Source organism: Myiozetetes cayanensis, unplaced genomic scaffold, assembly GCF_022539395.1.
Source record: "Myiozetetes cayanensis isolate MyiCay16 unplaced genomic scaffold, myiCay2020 scf1, whole genome shotgun sequence".
NCBI lineage: Eukaryota > Metazoa > Chordata > Aves > Passeriformes > Tyrannidae > Myiozetetes > Myiozetetes cayanensis.
This window is the reverse complement of record NW_026086604.1, coordinates 45931642-45949590: the sequence shown is the minus strand read 5'-3', so window position 1 is coordinate 45949590 and position 17949 is coordinate 45931642. Positions and strand designations below refer to the sequence as shown.

The following is a 17949-nucleotide window of genomic DNA, read 5'->3' as shown; positions in this document are numbered from 1 at the left end:
AGAGGAATCATAAGCATGTGACATAGAAGGAAAATATGAAATACCTTGACAGGGACACTAATCAGAGGACAATGTCACAGGGACACAGCAGGGTACACACTGTTATGTCCCTTAGGCATAACCTTAGTGACCTCTTCTGTTTGTTACAAGTAGAAAACATGGGTCATTTATTTGTCTTTTATACAGGCAACAGATATAATGAATGGAAGATCCCTTTTACAGCAAAACAGAGGCCACTGTAGAAATGACTTTGTGAGGAATGATTTCCCAGTGTTAGCTCATACAGCAGCTCTTTAGTCAATTAGAAAAGCATTTCAAGAAAAGTCTAAAAAGAAGGTTCCCTAATACACTTTGTGAGAAACAAACTCAGCTCTTACTAAAGGGTGCAGGAATTATTCACCTGACTTTCGCAGGTCTTGGGGCAGATTCTCAAGAATTCAAAACAAATTTAAAAAATGCACTGTTTCCTCCCGCATTTCATGTGGAGATGTGATCTATCTGTAATCAAACAACACACTAGACATATTATACCGGTTAGATCTAAGCACCCAGTCCTCCTCCCTCTCAGCTCAAACAATGAGATTTTCAAGTGGGGACATAAAAATTATGACAGAGAGGGAATATTAGTTTTCAAAAGGAAAAAACAAGCAGGATCAAGCCAGTCTTAAAAACGCAGATCAAACTGGTGATACGCATGTGCAGTGTTTCATAGCTCGTATCAGTCAACAGCAAAGCTCTCTCTGGGTATCACTAATGACCAGCCATCACAGAGAGACTAAAAAATCACACTGCACTAATGCTGCTTGTATTAAAAACAGTTAAGTATCTTGTTATAGGGCAGTTATATCACAGTAGTTATATCAATGTATCAATAAACAGATCAATTACCTCTTTCTGCACAAACTTCTGGAACCCACAGGTTATAACTTCTGCCGCGTTGTGCACAGTGAGGAACACCGGGATTGGCTGACGTTGGGAGAGAACAAAAATGCCCAAATCAACCCAGAACAGTCAAACACATAGCAAGGGGCACTCCTCCTAGAGGCAGCAGTCCCACATGTTTGTGGTTTGGGGTTTTTGGTTTTTAAGCTATAAACCCATGCCATATCTCCTAAAAGGGACTTAGACCCCTTCTAATCATTACCACATGGCACAGGCACCTTTAAATGCAGGCCCTGCTGTAGCATTGCTTGCTGCTTCTCCCACTTCTGAGTGCTCAGCCACTTTGTTTGTACACAGCTACCTCAGTAAGATTTGCTCCAGGTATCTGCCTCGAGTTTGCCTTCTCTGACCCAATATCTGCACCCTCCACAGTAAACAGCTCTCATTAGTTTTCCCACCTCTGTCTACTGGTACTAAGAATACAGTGTGACTCCTAGCAACAGAATTGTGGGCAAGATGATCTTACGTGATTGCTTTCAGTTACTGCTAGGAAGAGCTGCCCAAAATTACGGTAGAAATGCCATAGTTCATACACAAGTGATGTTGAAATCATACTCACTGAGGTATCTGGACACCATCCCAACATGAAATCATTAAGAAACAAACCCCAATGATAACAATAATGAATCAAACACCCATTGCCGCAGGCAAACCCAACCAGAATCAGTGGTTCATAACACTTCCTCCAGCTCAGATGCAGTCTCTCAGACAGCTGAAACAGAAGCAATTCTCTGCTCTGATTAAGATAATCTAAAGACTAAGCCAGTTTAGGAAGCAGTATTTCCCCACTTGTGTATATTATTTAAATCACATGAGTAGAGAATGAGGTAATTTCTCAGCAATGTTCATGTTTTTAAGTATCAGCTGATATAAGCAGCAAATATCTCTTAAATTGGACTTTGCATTCAGAAATTCGTATTTTCTGTCATTTTCTTTTCTTTACCATGAAGCCAGGTAAGCATCACTAATTAAACATTTTAAGTCATAATGACAGCTGGGGTGGATCCATAAACACAGGAGTACACCAAGATAACTTCTAACACCTTTAAACTAATAAGGAATGAAAATCACACAAACACAACTGGCATGAAGTTGTTGGGCCCTGCTTCACCAGTTCTGAAAGCCAATTCTCAACACAGTTGCTGGACAACTGAGAACATAAAACCAGAAGTTTACAGTGTGAGCACCCTGAGCCTGACACAGTAATAGGAAATATAAGAAATAGCCATAAACAAGGAAAGTTGACAGCAAAATTTACATTCTTTCTTTTGTGAAGCCAATTTGTTGGGTTTTTCTTTCCTCCCCTCTGCTTTTGGCTCTTCCAAATGAGTTCTGGAGCCAACAATGGCTCCAGTTTGCCTAGCCCAGTTAACCTTCTCCATATGTGTATTGCCTTTGATGTGACTGTTTCTTAAATTTGTGAGTGGGTTATGAAAAGAAAGGTTTACTGGTTGGGCAAGCAGGGTAAATTGACTCTGTACAAACCTCCCCTCACAGCTCTGCATACTTTTGTTAATGCATCACAGTCCAGAGCTAAGCAGTCCTCCTCCACTTCCAGCTCTGAACCCTTGGGCAGGGGAGACTGCCAGCACCACTAGGGAAAGGCACAAACAGAGATAAAAATTGTAGCCCTGCCAGTATACAGGAGTGTTTGAAAGCTGGTCTCTGTGGATTTGATCAAAAAAGCGTACATAAATTCTGCTTTAGGAATAAACTTTCAAAATTCAAACATGCTGCTGAGGTGACCCAATTCAGGTATGAGTTTCCTTCTCACTGTGTCGTAAAACTGTTCCACACAAAGTTACTGTAAGTAAAGCTTCTATGTAAGATTGAATTTAGTCCCAGTACAAGGTAGTACATAATAATTATGGCCTAAGACTACTTGTCCTTTTGTCTTTCCTCCTAAAACGGCCACAGAATTAGGCCTCTAAATCCCCATTCATGTACAACAAAAAGTCATTCAGAAATGGGAGATTGTCCTTAAGAAAGGTTTGGGATATAAATCAAAACCATTCATAGCCCCTCTGCCACTCCAGCGCAACTCACTCGTGAATGACCAGAGCAGGAACTGGAGAGAAACACAGTAACTGACTGGATGACTAGGAAGAAAGAAGAAACAGCAGAGAGGATGTGATTCATAACTCCTCCACCACCCAGGTGAGCAAGCAGAAAAGATGCTGCTGCCAAGGCTTTTTGCTGTTTCCAGGCAAGGCTCTCCTCATGGATCTTTGCTCGCTTTACACCAGAGAAGCCCAATGGAACTTCCTTTGACAAGAAACCAAGAGGAAGGAAATGCAATCACCCTGAGACAGAGCTAATCTGGAAGCATGGGGCTTCTGAGCACATGCCTGTGCTTTCCCAAGATTATCTGGTTCCAAGATGAGGCCCCCAACCTCGTTTTTGAGGACAGAGACCTCCTGTCCTTTTCTGCTCTGCCTCTCTACTGAGATGTTCAAGGTATCACTACAATCAGAATCTTGTAAAAGATTCCCTTTTGATCTTCTTTGGGGTTTAGGAGCTGACAGGAGCAAGCTGGCTCTAGGGTTACAGTAAGATGTACTGACAGAATGCAGAAGGGAACTAGGGCAGAATTTGGGCTTGCAGACTGCATAACAGCAGTAAAACATTATTAATCTGAAAAAATTCATGTCACTAATTTATTTTATTTTTTTAAGACTATATCATTTAAGTATAAAGCATTCAAGTTTAATGAAAGCAGATCTGACATCTTGTAAACATTTGATAGGTTATTGTGATGCAAATGGATCATAAAACTGATTAACTATTCCCAAAATCTCTTTCCAACTTTCAATTTATTTTTTCAAATCCAGTAAAGAATCAAAAGCCTCTCACTGAAATGGTCTTCATCACTTTCCTGGAAGGATTTCCCACAGATCCCACAGTCCCATTACCCCTTTGGAACGTTACAGCTAATAAGTTCTTCAGCTTCTTCCCTACTTGCAAAATTCAGACCACTGAGGATCTGGTCTGAAAACCACAGAGTATTCTGTAAAGATGCCGAATCCTTTGGACTGTCACAGAGATGCTTTTTGATACTTCATAGGATTGAACCACTGCTTTAGCACCATTAACAATGGATGTATTATTTAAACCCCTCCTCCCTCCTTTCCCCTTAACCCAGGAACAGCATTAAATACCATGTATGAAGGGAATGTTCTCTGTTTACAAAGTAGAGATAATAAAGAATTGACTTCTACTTGTGCATTTCTTACCAATCTAGACAGTGACCTAGATCCAGCATAAATAATGCCCACAAAAAGTACTGAAGCAGGAAGCCATGACAGGATTTCAGACCTGTGAAAACAATTAAAATCTCATTATTTCACCACATTCTGTTCACATACAGTCAGGAACAGTTGCTTGCAAGGAATATAATATGTATATATGCACATAAACTTCAAGTGTGTGCATATTAAAGTCATTGTCCGATTGCTCAGTATTCCTCCAATTTACTAAAGAGTCCAAGTCAGAAATTATTCACTTCATCTAATCCAAGAGAGGAACTATCTGCAGATATATTTTTTTGTGTTACTCTTTCCCTGGCTTCTCTCTCTCCAAAATTGTGTTGTTGTTCTATTTTTTTACTTAGCAATTACTCCCATTCGTTTTAAAGGAGAGAAATTTCAACTAATTTCCTGGATGTGCTGTGAAAGGCACAAAAACTGACAAATGAAGGCATAAAATGGTGCATTTGCACAGACAGCACACATTTTCACTATGTACAAATACACTTGGCCACCCACACATTCATTTCTCAGCCAGATTTACAAAGAGATTCTTCATAAAGATCAGATTGTCTCTGTGGGAGCCTATCTCTTGAGATTTCCTAATGATATTCCTTTGACTAAGCCAAACTCCTGGAGGCAGTTTGACAGCTAATGGAGGAATGAAGTCATCAGATTGATCTGATTAATTTTTTTTTTTAGCTATGGTTGTTCCAGCAGGGTCAGGTTTCAGTTCCGAGAAGGGGCTTCAGAATTTGCACGTTTCCATTTTTTTAATCCTGTTACTTAAAGGGAAAAAGGGATCACGTGGGTGGTAAATTTCAGAGAGAATAATGGAAAACTTTGAGCAAGGGAAGAAAGGAATAGCAGTGAGGTAAGGGCCTGAATCAAAGGCTTCCCAGGACTGAAGGCATGGCTAATCCATTCATTCCTCTCAAGCTTTGAATTAAAGTCAAGAAAAAGTTAGCAAATAATGCTCGTTCTCAGAATAAAACCAAACTGCTTGTAGTTCCTTAATTTGCATTACCCTTCCAATTAGCATGTAGGACTTACAATATTAATTATAGGAACCGCTACACTACTACACTTCATGGAACACAAGAAAAACAGACCAAAATGATGAAATCAGAACAGTATGAATGAAACCAAAACATAAAGATACATGTAATCACAGATAAGGAAGAAACTGTAAATCACATAAATTTCCTGTTATATAATTTTCCAAGATAATCAGGCCCATGAATATAATATTTAGATCCTCTCACTGGCATAAATATTTGTTCTGATTTTTCTTGAATAGTCGCCATAATTTTTAATAAAAACACTGTTCCTTTTAAGGTTATTGACTTCAACTGGAATTTCATCAAGACCAAGATCTAAAACTGTCATGCCTCATTACCAGTGAGTTCACATCAGACACCAACAAAAACACCCCCCACCCTATCGGAACTGCAACAAATGGAAGGAAGGGGGAGGGAAGAAAAGAAGGTAGGGCTGAGAAGATGAAAGGAACACATGATGAAAACCGAATTTTCATTCAGAACATAAAAATATCACTCTTTCATGTTCCCCACTGAACTCTAGGAATCCCAAATATGTCTTCGTCTCTTCTCAGTACTGTGAAATGCAATGGAAAAGGACTTGAGATGCTTTTTCCATGATGTAAGGGTAGAATTTTATGCTGCCAAGTGGGAATTTCAGGACTGAAAAAGGATGCATGGATGCTTGATGTAACGTGTCAGCATCGACAATCTGCCTTGTATGTAAACCAATTAGCAGCTTCTTATGTTGACCCAATACAATGATGTACATGCAAAACAGGAAAAGAACTGATGAGCTTGTGGTTGTTGTAGGGCTAAATCCAAAGCCCAATAAAGTCAATGAGTAGGTTCCCCTAAACCACACTTTGGAGCTTTGGTTAAAGTAAAACTCTGAGCTGCTGCTTAGCTCTGGGGGAAATGCAGCACTGCAAGAAATGACAACCAGAACACATTGGACTTATGTGCCTACAAGGGTTAGGCAGAAGCTGGGCAGCAGATTGCAGCACTATGTAGCATTATGTAGATGCTACACACATTCCAATGTGCTCCACAAAGACCTTGTTCTGGATACAAGCTTTGCAGACAGTATTTGCTGTTTAGAAGCAATGACGGAGAGTCCCTTAAAGTTGGGAGCACTGGGAGGAAGCAGATGAAAAGCAGGTTATCCACAAAACCTAAGAGAGATTACCCTAAGTAATATGTTTTAATTTGGTCTTTATTTAATTCTGCTGAGACACCTGGAGATAACCTGAACTGGCTCAGAAGGTATATGAGATCAGTCCACATGACAGAAAAACTGAGACTTCGTAGAAATAAACAAACAAATGGACGGCAGTTTATTATCTGAAGCATGAGGAGACTGGATATGGTGTTCCTAAGTATCCTACACACACACAGAAAAACCCCAAACCAACAGACAGATTCAGAGAACAATATTCTGTAAGGGGTGAGGGTGTGGAAATATCCATATCCCACTGGTAGTACTAAAATCACCTTTGGACATTACGTTTGTTTGTTGGGGAGTTTTTTGGTTTGTTGGTTGGGGTTTGGGTGTTGGAGGGTTTTGGTTTTTGGCTTTTGGTTTTGGTTTTTGATTTTTTATTTTGGTTTTATTTTGTTTTGTTTTAATAAAGGAGATACAAGGTACAAGTGCAGCTCAGCAAAGCATTAAAGCATGTGTCTGATTCTTCTGAAGAAAGACAGGTTTAAACTCATGATAAGGTATTTGTCTGTATTATAGCCAGAACATGTTAATTAATTCTGGTCATTACATTCAGTCTATTCTAGAACAGGTATTCTGCATTCACTAAACTATCAAGAAATCTCTCAAGATGTACTTGAATCTGTTTTCCTACAGTGCACTGACACCTAGTGGCCTCAAGTCTCCAGCATCAAAATACAAATAATTTTCCATCAAAACTTTTCACAGATAAAACAACATCTTCAACATCATAAAGTGGTTCTTGTCCAGTATTTTCTTTAAATTCTTTCAGAAGTTGAAAAAAAAATGAAAATATCTTTTCCAAGCTTGGGGAAAAAAGGGTTCAACTTCTTTAATTTCATGGTTTAAAGCAGAAGTAATCATTAGTGATGACAAGTTGAACTAAAAAAGGACATTACTCACGGCTATATTCCTTTAGACTGTTCTGTGAGGACAAAGTCTTCACCAAAAATATACATTTGATAATAATATATGGATATCAGTAACTACCACTAAAGCAATGTTTGGACTTAATCTTGCTTCTACCAGTATCACTGATGGCTATTATAACAATATCCTCCATTTATCTACAGAGCAGATAAAAGATTCACTTCACTAAAAAAGTTGTCTTCTACATCTGTGAAGCAGAACACACACACACAACACACACACACCCCCCAACCTTTATTTTAGCAGTTCGTAACTTCCACAACCAACTTATGTTGTGATCCAGCTACAGACAGTAAGTATTTAGCAGATACCAAAAAACTCAGAGTACCTTGAACACAAGTTTATCTCCACCCAGCCCAGCTTCCAGGAGAGGTGAAGGAGAAGTCCACCCACTAATGTTTGCCATCTGAAACAGAATAAAACAGCATCTTTGAATTGTTTGTCCTCTTTAATCATGTGAATGACCTTAGAATCCACAGAACTTCTCACAGCACAACCATGACTCCAGTTATCTACCATTTCTCTAGGTTACCAAGGATGCCACTACTCCCCTTTGAATCTTTCATTTCTGTGGGCCTTCATTTCCTCCAGATTTTCTAATAATCTGGTGCTTCCACATCCTGGTTCAAATGTTTCATAAATAAATTACCATCTACCACAACTACCTTAATCATGTTACTGAATCCCCATTTTATCACCTCTTCCTACACCAAGGTTTACAATAACAATAGTGATGTTACAGCCATGATGATCTGAAGATGCAAGCAAGGCAAGGTTTGTGACAAGAGATGACTATCTTTTCATACATAAACTGTTACTGTTCGAGCAAATAAACATGATTTCAGAACTGAAAGACTCACTTCAGCTGAAGTAATAAGCCCCAAGGATAACGTGTGTAGTCCTACTAGTTTCAAACATTAGCTCCATGACTTCCCACGGTAATTCATGCTGGGTTTAGATTACAAAAATCCCTTGAACTGACTGCTTCCTGCTCTGCCTCTAGAGCTTGTGCAGCAAGCACCAAATGAAGTGTCATCAACAATAACATCATTATGCTGCAGGAGCCTCTGATTCAGAGCCTCCAGAGAAAACATCTTTACAGCCAGATAACCTTGCGTATAAACCACAACGCTGCGGTTTTCTCATTGAAAATGTACATAATAATTACGTTCATTCTGCACTGACTTATCTATCCAATGATTTATCCTACCACAAAGCAGTTCCTCTGTCTATTACAGAAATAGTATGTAAGGCCTAAGAAATATTTGCAGATAGCTCAAAACAAGTAGTAATGCACACCGATTTTTTTTTAAGCTTTAAAATAATTTACTAGCTTTTGTCTTCTTTAATTTAGTGGTTTTCAGAGAGGTGTTTCATGTTTCTTGGGTGAAAATCCTTGAATACCTAGCACAGTTCAGACAGAGATACTCTATTACAATGTTAAATGACATTAACATCCATAACAGGTATAGAAGTGGGTTCATCTATTCTTCCCATTCATTGCAATGCATTTAAGCAATTATTTAAAATCTTTCTCACACATACACAAATAAACAAATATCCACTCTATGCAGTGTGACATGCACTTGGACACTATCAGAGAAGACATGGCTCATTTTCCATGCGCATATGGTAAATATTCAATGCTAATATAATAGCTCTCTGCACTTTTTTTAAGATGAGAAGCATACAAGAGCTTAAAAGCCAGATTTTCCTGATGCTTGATGCAGTCTTGACCATGCTCTATCCAAGCCTGGTATGAATTCCTATCAGCTTTATTGTGAAGAATTTCCTCCTGTCTCAGGTTTTAATGACGGAAGGTGAAGTTAGTGAGAGTTTCAGATGCTTAGCACTATGCAATATATTCTTAGATTACAATGGGAACAAAACCAATGACAATGAACTGCAACAGCATGAACTGAGAAACGCATTCCTTCCCTCCTTTGCTCATCTGTCCCAGCTCCAAATGAAAGCACGTCTGAGCCACTCAAAAAAATTTCAAGGGAAGATCACTTTTAAAAGCCAGAACTTACAGAAAAATATTAAGATGCTGAAATGCATTGCCAAATAATAGAAAAAGGAAATAACTGTGGTGACACAGATACAGTACAGCAGTTGCTTGCCTTTGAAATACGCTTGTTTAGTGTTGATTTACCACACGTGTATTTTTCAAACTTTACTCAAAACCCTTTCCCTACATGATAAAAGCCTTGTCCAAGAGACAGCCTCTGTGTGTGCCAAAAACGAAGCAAGCATTCACAGAATATTTAATTGAGCTAAATACACTCAAAGTAAATGGAGATTCCCCAGACAACTATTTCTAGAGTCGATTGCAATCCTGGGGCTGCAAGTCAGACAGAAATGTAAGCCATGCTAAGCAGCAGAAAAGGAACTAAAGATATCCAGTGTGTGCAGATTTCAACATTATCTCAAAAGAACAAATGGGGAAGCCTGGACTCTAAGAGGCCAGATTTTCGCAGAACATCTCACAAATTACCAACAGCACTGATGGTATATATGGACACTTGTCAAAACACTACATTTCTCATTACAATCATCAAGATGACTTGTGATGCAGAGTTACAACCAAAGCCAAGCACAAAAATAAGCAACGTGGTATTTCTAAGTGCCTAAAGATGGATTGAAGGCTGGTTTTCTCTAGTATAGCTAAAGAATACACCACAACTGCACATTATCCAAGAGTGCCATTTCCAAAGAAGACAGGTTGTACTATAATTGTTACTTTTCTATGTTGAAGCTAAGACCTTCAGAAAAATGAGAAATTATGGACTCTGTATATCTTAATTACACCACCATCAGGATGTTAAAAAAATTAACTGACACATTACTGAATGTTTTACTAAGGCTTTATGAATTATGTTCTCTAGACAGCAAAAGCCAGTAATGACAAGAAGTACTGAAGTTAGCTTCAGCACGGAACAGCAAGATATGAAAGTCGTTTTTCAAACAACTGTATTCTTAAAACAGTACTTACCCTTGAAAAAGGGTAGGGTAGGTAAATTGCAGGACAGACAGGACATACTGGAAAACAAATACCAAATTAATGGACGTTAAACACCTACAGTTTATAACATTAACAAACAATCACAAGAGCAACAAAATACACACAAAAAGTTTCCATTTTTCCTTATTTTGGTAGAAAAGACAAAAAAAAAATATTTAGTAATTACTCTTTCTGTGGCACATTTCCTCCCCTGCCCTCTCAGGCCACACTGTGGTCTCAGAAATGCTTGTTAGGCCTCAGTCTTGACAAATAGCACCTGGGCTAAGTTTCTCTTGAGCTTATCAGAAACACTGTCTGCCCCCAGGAACTAGCACTGTCTAATGAGCTCGTTTTTTAACAAACAGCCTTGGAGACTTATTTTTCTTGCCGGCATAGCAACCTAAGTGGAACAAAATCTTTGTTATTGAACTTTTAGAGAAAGTTACCAACCCGCATTGCAGCCAGGATGGAAAATTACTATGACTAGAGCCAATTCTTGTGACCCTATGAACAGCAGTCCTAAGTGAGCCCCTTTGATCTCTCCTGGACCACAGCAAGCTGCGACCAGCAATTCCCTCTGAGTGGGACGCCTCTCAGAGCCAGTGAACTCTTCAAGTTTGCTATACTTGGAGGACCACCACCGAACACTGACAATAATAGAGCCTGGGCTGACACCCCCACTCCTCAAGACATGAGCATTTCAGTGCACTCAAGGGGAATTTTTCACAGGTATACCTTGTACATACTTCTTCAGGTCTGTGTGCACACAAGTGTGAATATGCTATAGCAAATGTACTATGAATGTTGCCCTCTTAGATTCTTAAGTACGTTAAGATTTGTAAGTAAGACAGACCTATAAGTGAGTCACTGCTGCACCTATCGTAAATTCTGTATGAATGTTTTGTTAAATTGTTTAAAGTAAGCTATTCATTTAGCAGTGTTAAGTTTAAGTGCTGTTAAAACCTTTAGGTCTAAACCGTTGGTCAAGTCTGGGGCTAACTTTGGCAAGGGGGTTCACTCTGAACCCTGTGACTCAATTCGAGTGTCTTATTCCCTTTTATCCTCACCTTTTCCTATCCTTACTTCCACGTAGATCATTTTAGACCGATTTATGTTTAGATTGATTAATTTTAGTCTGATTTTTCTCTGTCTGCTTTAACCACCTGGTAATGAAGTAGTAGATGCAATGATGTAGTAATGTAATAATGATATAATGTAAGTAGTAATTATGGTAGTAGAACAAACCTTGCCAACGAACCATGTTGTGATTTCACTTTAATTTTAAACCGACTCTTGCCGATACCTTTGCCGGTGACTCTTTGAGCAACCTAAAATACTCATTTGTGACACTTCCCACACCAGAATTGCTGGATGCTGCCTCAGTCACTGTGGAAGGTAACAGATGCTAAAGTATATGAGGCATGGAGTGACTGAACAATGGAGAAGGCTACCTTCTGAACTGTACTTTCACTTTCTGAGCACATTCCATGCATCATACTGAATGGGAAAAGGATTAATAGAAACAAAAAGCCATAAGCACCTGCCAATTAACATCATATCATACCACAGAGGCAACCTTTGGCAGAATCAAGACCAATAATCTTAACATAACTGTCTCCTTATGATCGATGCATCTTACGCACCTAACATTCTGTTCACATGCTATTTTGTGTGAAATACTAAGCAGTCCATAAAGTCCACTGGAGATGTAATACACGGGGGTGAAATGCAAAGTCTTTGTGTTATTGCCTTAGCACTCTTTGCCAGGGTCTGCGTGTATGGATGCTGGTGTCTTTTCACGCTATACCTGTATGTATGCAAATATGAGGAATTATTACATGTCTTTCGACATGTATATCAGGATCTAACAATTTCCTGTACTGAAGTATATAAATACCATTTCTGCAAAGGAGAAGAACGACTGAAGCTTCCTCAGAGGAAATGAAACATACCTGCTGTTCCTTCCAGGAGCCAGCAGAAGCTGTCAAGGGCAAAAGGAGAAGCTGAAAGCTTTCAACAGAGAGGAAACTGTGCTGAGCACTTTGTAAGGTCCAGTTTTTAGGTGTGTAGAGTGTCACTAAGAAGCTGGTATCAATATACAGAGACAAGGCACTTTGATGAGCCATATTACACATACAAGAGTCAGAAATACCACATGGGTTTTAAATCAGGAAGATAAATATGCACATGTCCGTACCCCCGCCTGCATTTGCATACCATCTGCAACAACTAAAAGGTTCTAGTTATTTTTTACTTTATTGCACTAAAACCTATATTCAGGTTTGAAAATGGAGGCCCTATGTCTAAGTCCTTCTGACCTCCTCTCAAGTACAGTTAAGCCAAGTACCTTTCCCAATCCATGATGTAATTTGGCAGCTCTTCTAGCCTCTTTCTGTTTAACTAATCACTGCTCCTAGCAGTCTGTCAAATCAAGTGCATTATCTCTCCCTGCAAACTTTGCTTCCTGTCTGGACTTCAGTCTATTTCTGGGCATCCATAATTGCAAGCGTACCTTGGAACAGAAACCCGTGGCCACTGCCCAGAAGAGGTTTCATTTTCACCTCTGAAATGCTGCTTTTCTGTAGCCCTCTCCAGGAAATCTGTAATGATTCCTTCAATAACATCTTTTCTTTCACAAATCTGAACCAGAAACACATACTCTAATATAAATAGGACAGCAAAGAGCAGTTACTCTATCTCCTCCTCACAAAGTGAAAAAAATATTTCAAACTGTGTTTTAACTGTACAGTTGTATTCACAATGTGGCCTTCTGCAGTCTACTTCTCCTTCTGCTTAAACATTTCAGCAACACTAATAAGCAACTCAGTTACACAATGGAAAACAAAATTCTTGTCCTTAATTTGCTGACTGATTAAGTTGCCGCAGGATCCATGGAAGTTAACATTTGTTCCACTACTGGTACAACACTTTCAATATTACAGACTTTTCCCTTGGTATTATTGTTCCAGTTAACAGATCTTCTCTTGGGAATGGGTGCAGTTGCTAGATATCCAATAATGCAATATATATACAGCATCAGCAATACTTTCAGAGCAGCCTAATTTCTGGCTCTATAACACTTCATTCATTGGAATGATATGATGCCACCTTTTTGCTCTCCTGAACGAGCCAGTATTGAAACTTCCGTGTCGTGGAAAGGTTAAGATGTCACACACCGAGAGAAAAACGAGACCGGTAGCAGACAGTCCTATCCCCAGTTTCGGGAGCGTACACTGCCGGGCGGCGGTGGCCCTTCGGGCTGGAATGTCCGGGAATTTTTCACTCGTGGGGTAGTCTCTCTCGTCCGGGAAGGGCTGGTCCGCGGCTCTCCCTGAGCAGGGCAGGGCAGGGCAGGGCAGGGCAAGCAGAGGGCATCATCGCTCCTTCGCCTCCTACTGGGTCCCGCCACCTACCTCGCCCCCGCTCCTGCCGAGCGGACCGCCTGCCCAGCGCCCCCGCACCTCCCCTCCGCTCCGCTCCGCTCCGCCCCGCCCGGCCCGGCCCCTCCGAGGCTGCGGCGGCCCCGCGCCCGCCCTCACCTTGTTGGTGAAGCAGGACGCCAGGTAGAAGAGGCAGAAGGCGAGGCCGCCCGCCGGCCTCTTCAAATACATCTGTCAGCGCCGGCGGCGCCCGCCGGCCATGGCAGCGGACACGTCGCGCTCCGATGGGCGCCGCCTCCGCGGGCGCCGCTGCTGCCGCCTGGCGGCCGTGCCCGCTGAGGGGCCCGCCGGCGGCGCTCCCAGCCCGGGCACGGCCGCATCCCGGGCCGCATCCCGGGAACCGCGGCCAGCAGGGCAAGGCAGCGGTTTGTGCCCCTCTGCGCTGCCCCTGTGAGACCCCCACCTGGAGTGCTGCTCTGTGGGGCCCTCAGCACAGGACATGGACCTGTTCGAGCGAGCGAGTCCAGTCGCGAAGAGATGATCAGAGAGCTGGAGCACCTCTCCTGCGGAGACAGGCTGAGAGCGCTGGGGTTGTTGAGCCTGGAGAAGGCTCTGGGGAGACCTTAGAGCAGCCTTCCAGTACCTAAAGGAGGCCCACAAGAGTGATGGAGAGAGACTTCCTACATGGGCGTGCAGTGACAGGACAAGGGGGAATAGTTCTAAACTGAAAGAGGGGAATAGTTTTAAACTTAAAGAGGGTGGATTTTGACTAGATATAAGGGAGATATTTTTTACGGTGAGGGTGGTGAGACACTGGAATAGGCGGTGGACCTGCCTCGAAGTGTTCAAATTCAGGATGGGTGAAGCTCTGGGGCAACCTGATCTAGTTGAAGGTGCCCCTGCTCACAGCAGGAAGGTTGAGTTAGATGGTTAAAGGCCCCTTCCAACCCAAACTATTCTATAATCATATGATTAATTGGTGACATGTAAACTGTAAATATCCCAGGGAGGTAGAGAAGCAGAGAAAGACACTCCCTCTTTAGTTATGGTTACTGGGCATCCTTTTATTATGGCCTAGGGAAGCCTCATTCTTGCCAGACCTGGTATTAGCAAGGTCTTATCTCTGCAGTTCTCACCTTGACTTTTCTCAGCTAACGCTTTCTCTGTACCCATACACCCTATTTTTAGAGGACTAAGCAGCATAAATAAGGAACTGAGCATGGCCTAAACTGGGGAGTTAAGGGGGCACTAGGTAGTCAAATCCAGCCCACAAAATGAGCCTGTCTAACCTGCTATGTTTAGCCTCCAAAGACAAAGTCAACCAAGTGCAACAGCTGAACAGTCACCACTGCACTAGGACAAATTCAAGCATTTTGGTGTATCAGATGTGATCCTATCTGGTTTGTAAGGTGGTGGCCCAAAACAGACATAGGATTTCCAGTGCTGAAAGGTTTGGTCCATCCAGGCCTACAGAGATCAATGACAAGCCACTGTCAGTGTTAGAGATGGCAAGGTAGGCAACACAGTGTTTCCACTTTGTAGAGCACCTGCTTATATAAGCGTGGCGTAAGTCTATTTTGCAAGCAAAGGCATACTTTGCATTGTGCTAAAAATTCAGCCTGTAAAGCTTTAAAAAAAGAATAAGAAAAGTTTACAAATATCTACAGAGATGAATGAAAGCATATGCTAAGAGCACTTCTGGCTTCATATTTCAGTGGGGTATCATTTCTAGAGTGATATCTCTTGGTTTTTTGCAGTATTTCTTATTACAAATGGGAAACTCGAACAAAGATAACATATCTTCCTACAGCAAAATGCAGAGGCAGGTTTGAATTCTTGTAAACTACTTACAGTCATGGATCAAGAATGAAGCTATAAATTTCTGCCAGTGTTGTTTATCGTGACTGACTTGAATTGCATACTAAGTAATTGCTATACAGCTTTGCTTTAAATTTTGATTAATATGAAGGGAAGTTTCTGCTCTACCTAGATTTTTAACTATTTTTATTGTGAGATGTGAATGTGTTGCAAATGATTTAGTTTAGGTATCATTTTACAGAACATTTCTTCTTAATACAATTCAGTTCAAAGCTTGATCCATTCATATAAGAGGCCATGGGATGAAGGGCTAATCAGGTAATATTTAAGAGATTAAAACAGAAGTCTTATTTTTGAAAATTAAAAACTTAGTAACAAGATACAGGAATAGTAAGTCACTGTTTGAATAAAAAACTACCAAAACCCATTTTCCTAATCAGTGCTTGCACAGCTGTGCAAGAACAATGATTTTCCCAGGGCAGCAGGACACTGCTTTGATATTCTGCTCATTTATAAAACTGTTAAATTTAGACAAAGAAGACTAAAGGGGGTATGGCAGCAATCTTCACATCCCAAAAAGGCAGCTTCAAAGGCAAGGAAACAATCTCTTTCTGCCAGGGCTAAGCGCAGAATGTGCAAGAACCACACTGGTACCCATCCACCCTCGCCAGCACTTGGCAGTGCTGAGTGAATGGTTGGACTTGATGATCTTTAACATCTTTTCCAACCCAAATGATATTATGACACTATAATCTCTCCATGGCACAAGCTTGTGTAGTACCTGCAGGTTGTGCACTACAACCTGGGTCCTTACCACCTTCCAAGTGGTTTGACTTTTAGTCAGGGACTTCTGCAATAATGAACACTGGAACAAATTGTCTTGGGAGATTGCACTGTGTTACGTCATTGCAGGTTGCTAAAGACAAATTGGATGAACTTTGGCCGATGAAGCTGATTCTTGCATGCCTGAGAGCTGATGAGAGTGGCTTTTGCTGGGCCTGCCCAGCAGCATGGGCTTTGCTAGATGTGTAACCCACAACTTACTCCGAGCAGGTTGGAGGAGCTATACAACCCCTTACCACTTTGGCTCTTGGAGCCAGACAACTTTGCTAGGTTGTTTTTCAGGTTATTGATGGCAATTGTGATGGCATGTTTGTCTACAACTGCTGGCAGACACCTTCAACAGCTGGAGGTGAGCCAGGCCCGAGGGTTACAGGCATCACTTCCTTTTTGTTGGGAAACTTGCCCAAGCAGACCTAACCAGCATCTGTTTCATAGCAAAATGCCATTCTGTTGCCCCTGTCTTGGAAATAGGGCATTTCAGTCACAATACTATTTTCCAGGTAAATATTATGTATAAAATTGAGGTGTAAGAGGTGGTAGGTCACATACAAAATATTTAATTTTGTATTTACTGTGAGATATGGGATTGGGATTAAATTGTTTGCTTACGGTTTGGTTTGGGTTTTTTTTTCCCATTCCCTCAGAGACTTACTGAGATAAAAACAAACATCACCTATTTAATTTCACAGAATCAACCAGGTTGGAAAAGACCTCTGAGATCATCAAGTCCACCCGATGACCCAACACCACGTCAACTAGACCATTGTACTACGTGCCATGTCCAGTCTTTCCTTAAACACCTCCAGGGACAGTGACTCCACCACCTCCCTCAGCAGCCCATTCCAATATCTAATTATCCCTTCCGGGAAGAAATTGTTCCTAATGTTCAACCCAGGTCTCCCTGGTGCAGCTTAAGACTATGTCCTCTTGTCCTGTCACTTGCTGCCTGGGAGAAGAGGCCGACTCCCATCCGGCTACAATCTCCTTTCAGGTAGATGTAGGTCTCCCCTGATGGAGAGGGGATACGTAGTATATGATGTAGGATAGATACCTACATCACTTAGATGTAGGTCTCCCAAATAAGGTCTCCCCTGAGCCTCCTCCAGGCTAAACAATCCCAGCTCCCTCAGCCACTCCTCATAGGACTTGTGCTCCAGACCCTTCACCAGCTTCGTTGCCCTTTTCTGGACTCCATTTCGTCCATTTGTTTTGCTGTTCGCTCATGGTATGGTTTGGTTTGTGGTTTTTTTTCCACGGTTCCCTCGGTTACTTCCTGAGATAAAAACAAACGCCAGCTATTTAATTCCCCCCCGTTCGCTTTGCCACCAGCCCGGCCCCGGGCCCGGCCCCGGCCCCGGCCCCCGGGGCCGCCTGGCGGACCGAGGCGCCGCAGCCGCGGCCCGGCCGTACCGAGGGCTTCTCCGGGGCCCCGCGGCCGCCCCGCTGACATCACCGGAAAGGCGGGCGATGCCCAAACCGGCGGCCAATGGGCCGCCTGACGGCCCGTGACGGCCGGGGAGGACCG

General features: G+C 41.7%; 1 protein-coding gene across 4 annotated transcripts in view; it reads right to left on the bottom strand.

Moving 5' to 3' along the window:
• TMEM241 (transmembrane protein 241) overlaps nt 1–14067 on the bottom strand; it is a 56189-nt gene extending 42122 nt beyond the window's left edge. For all 4 annotated transcript variants that reach the window (XM_050315359.1, XM_050315379.1, XM_050315370.1 and 1 more), the window contains exons 1-5: nt 13923–14067; nt 10375–10421; nt 7708–7785; nt 4176–4257; nt 889–966 (exon numbers count right to left, since the gene is read on the bottom strand). In XM_050315359.1, coding sequence (XP_050171316.1) covers nt 889–966; nt 4176–4257; nt 7708–7785; nt 10375–10421; nt 13923–13994 — 357 coding nt within the window. In that variant the 5' untranslated portion in view covers nt 13995–14067. The remainder of the gene's footprint in view (nt 1–888; nt 967–4175; nt 4258–7707; nt 7786–10374; nt 10422–13922) is intronic.
• Between the last annotated feature and the right edge of the window lie 3882 nt (nt 14068–17949).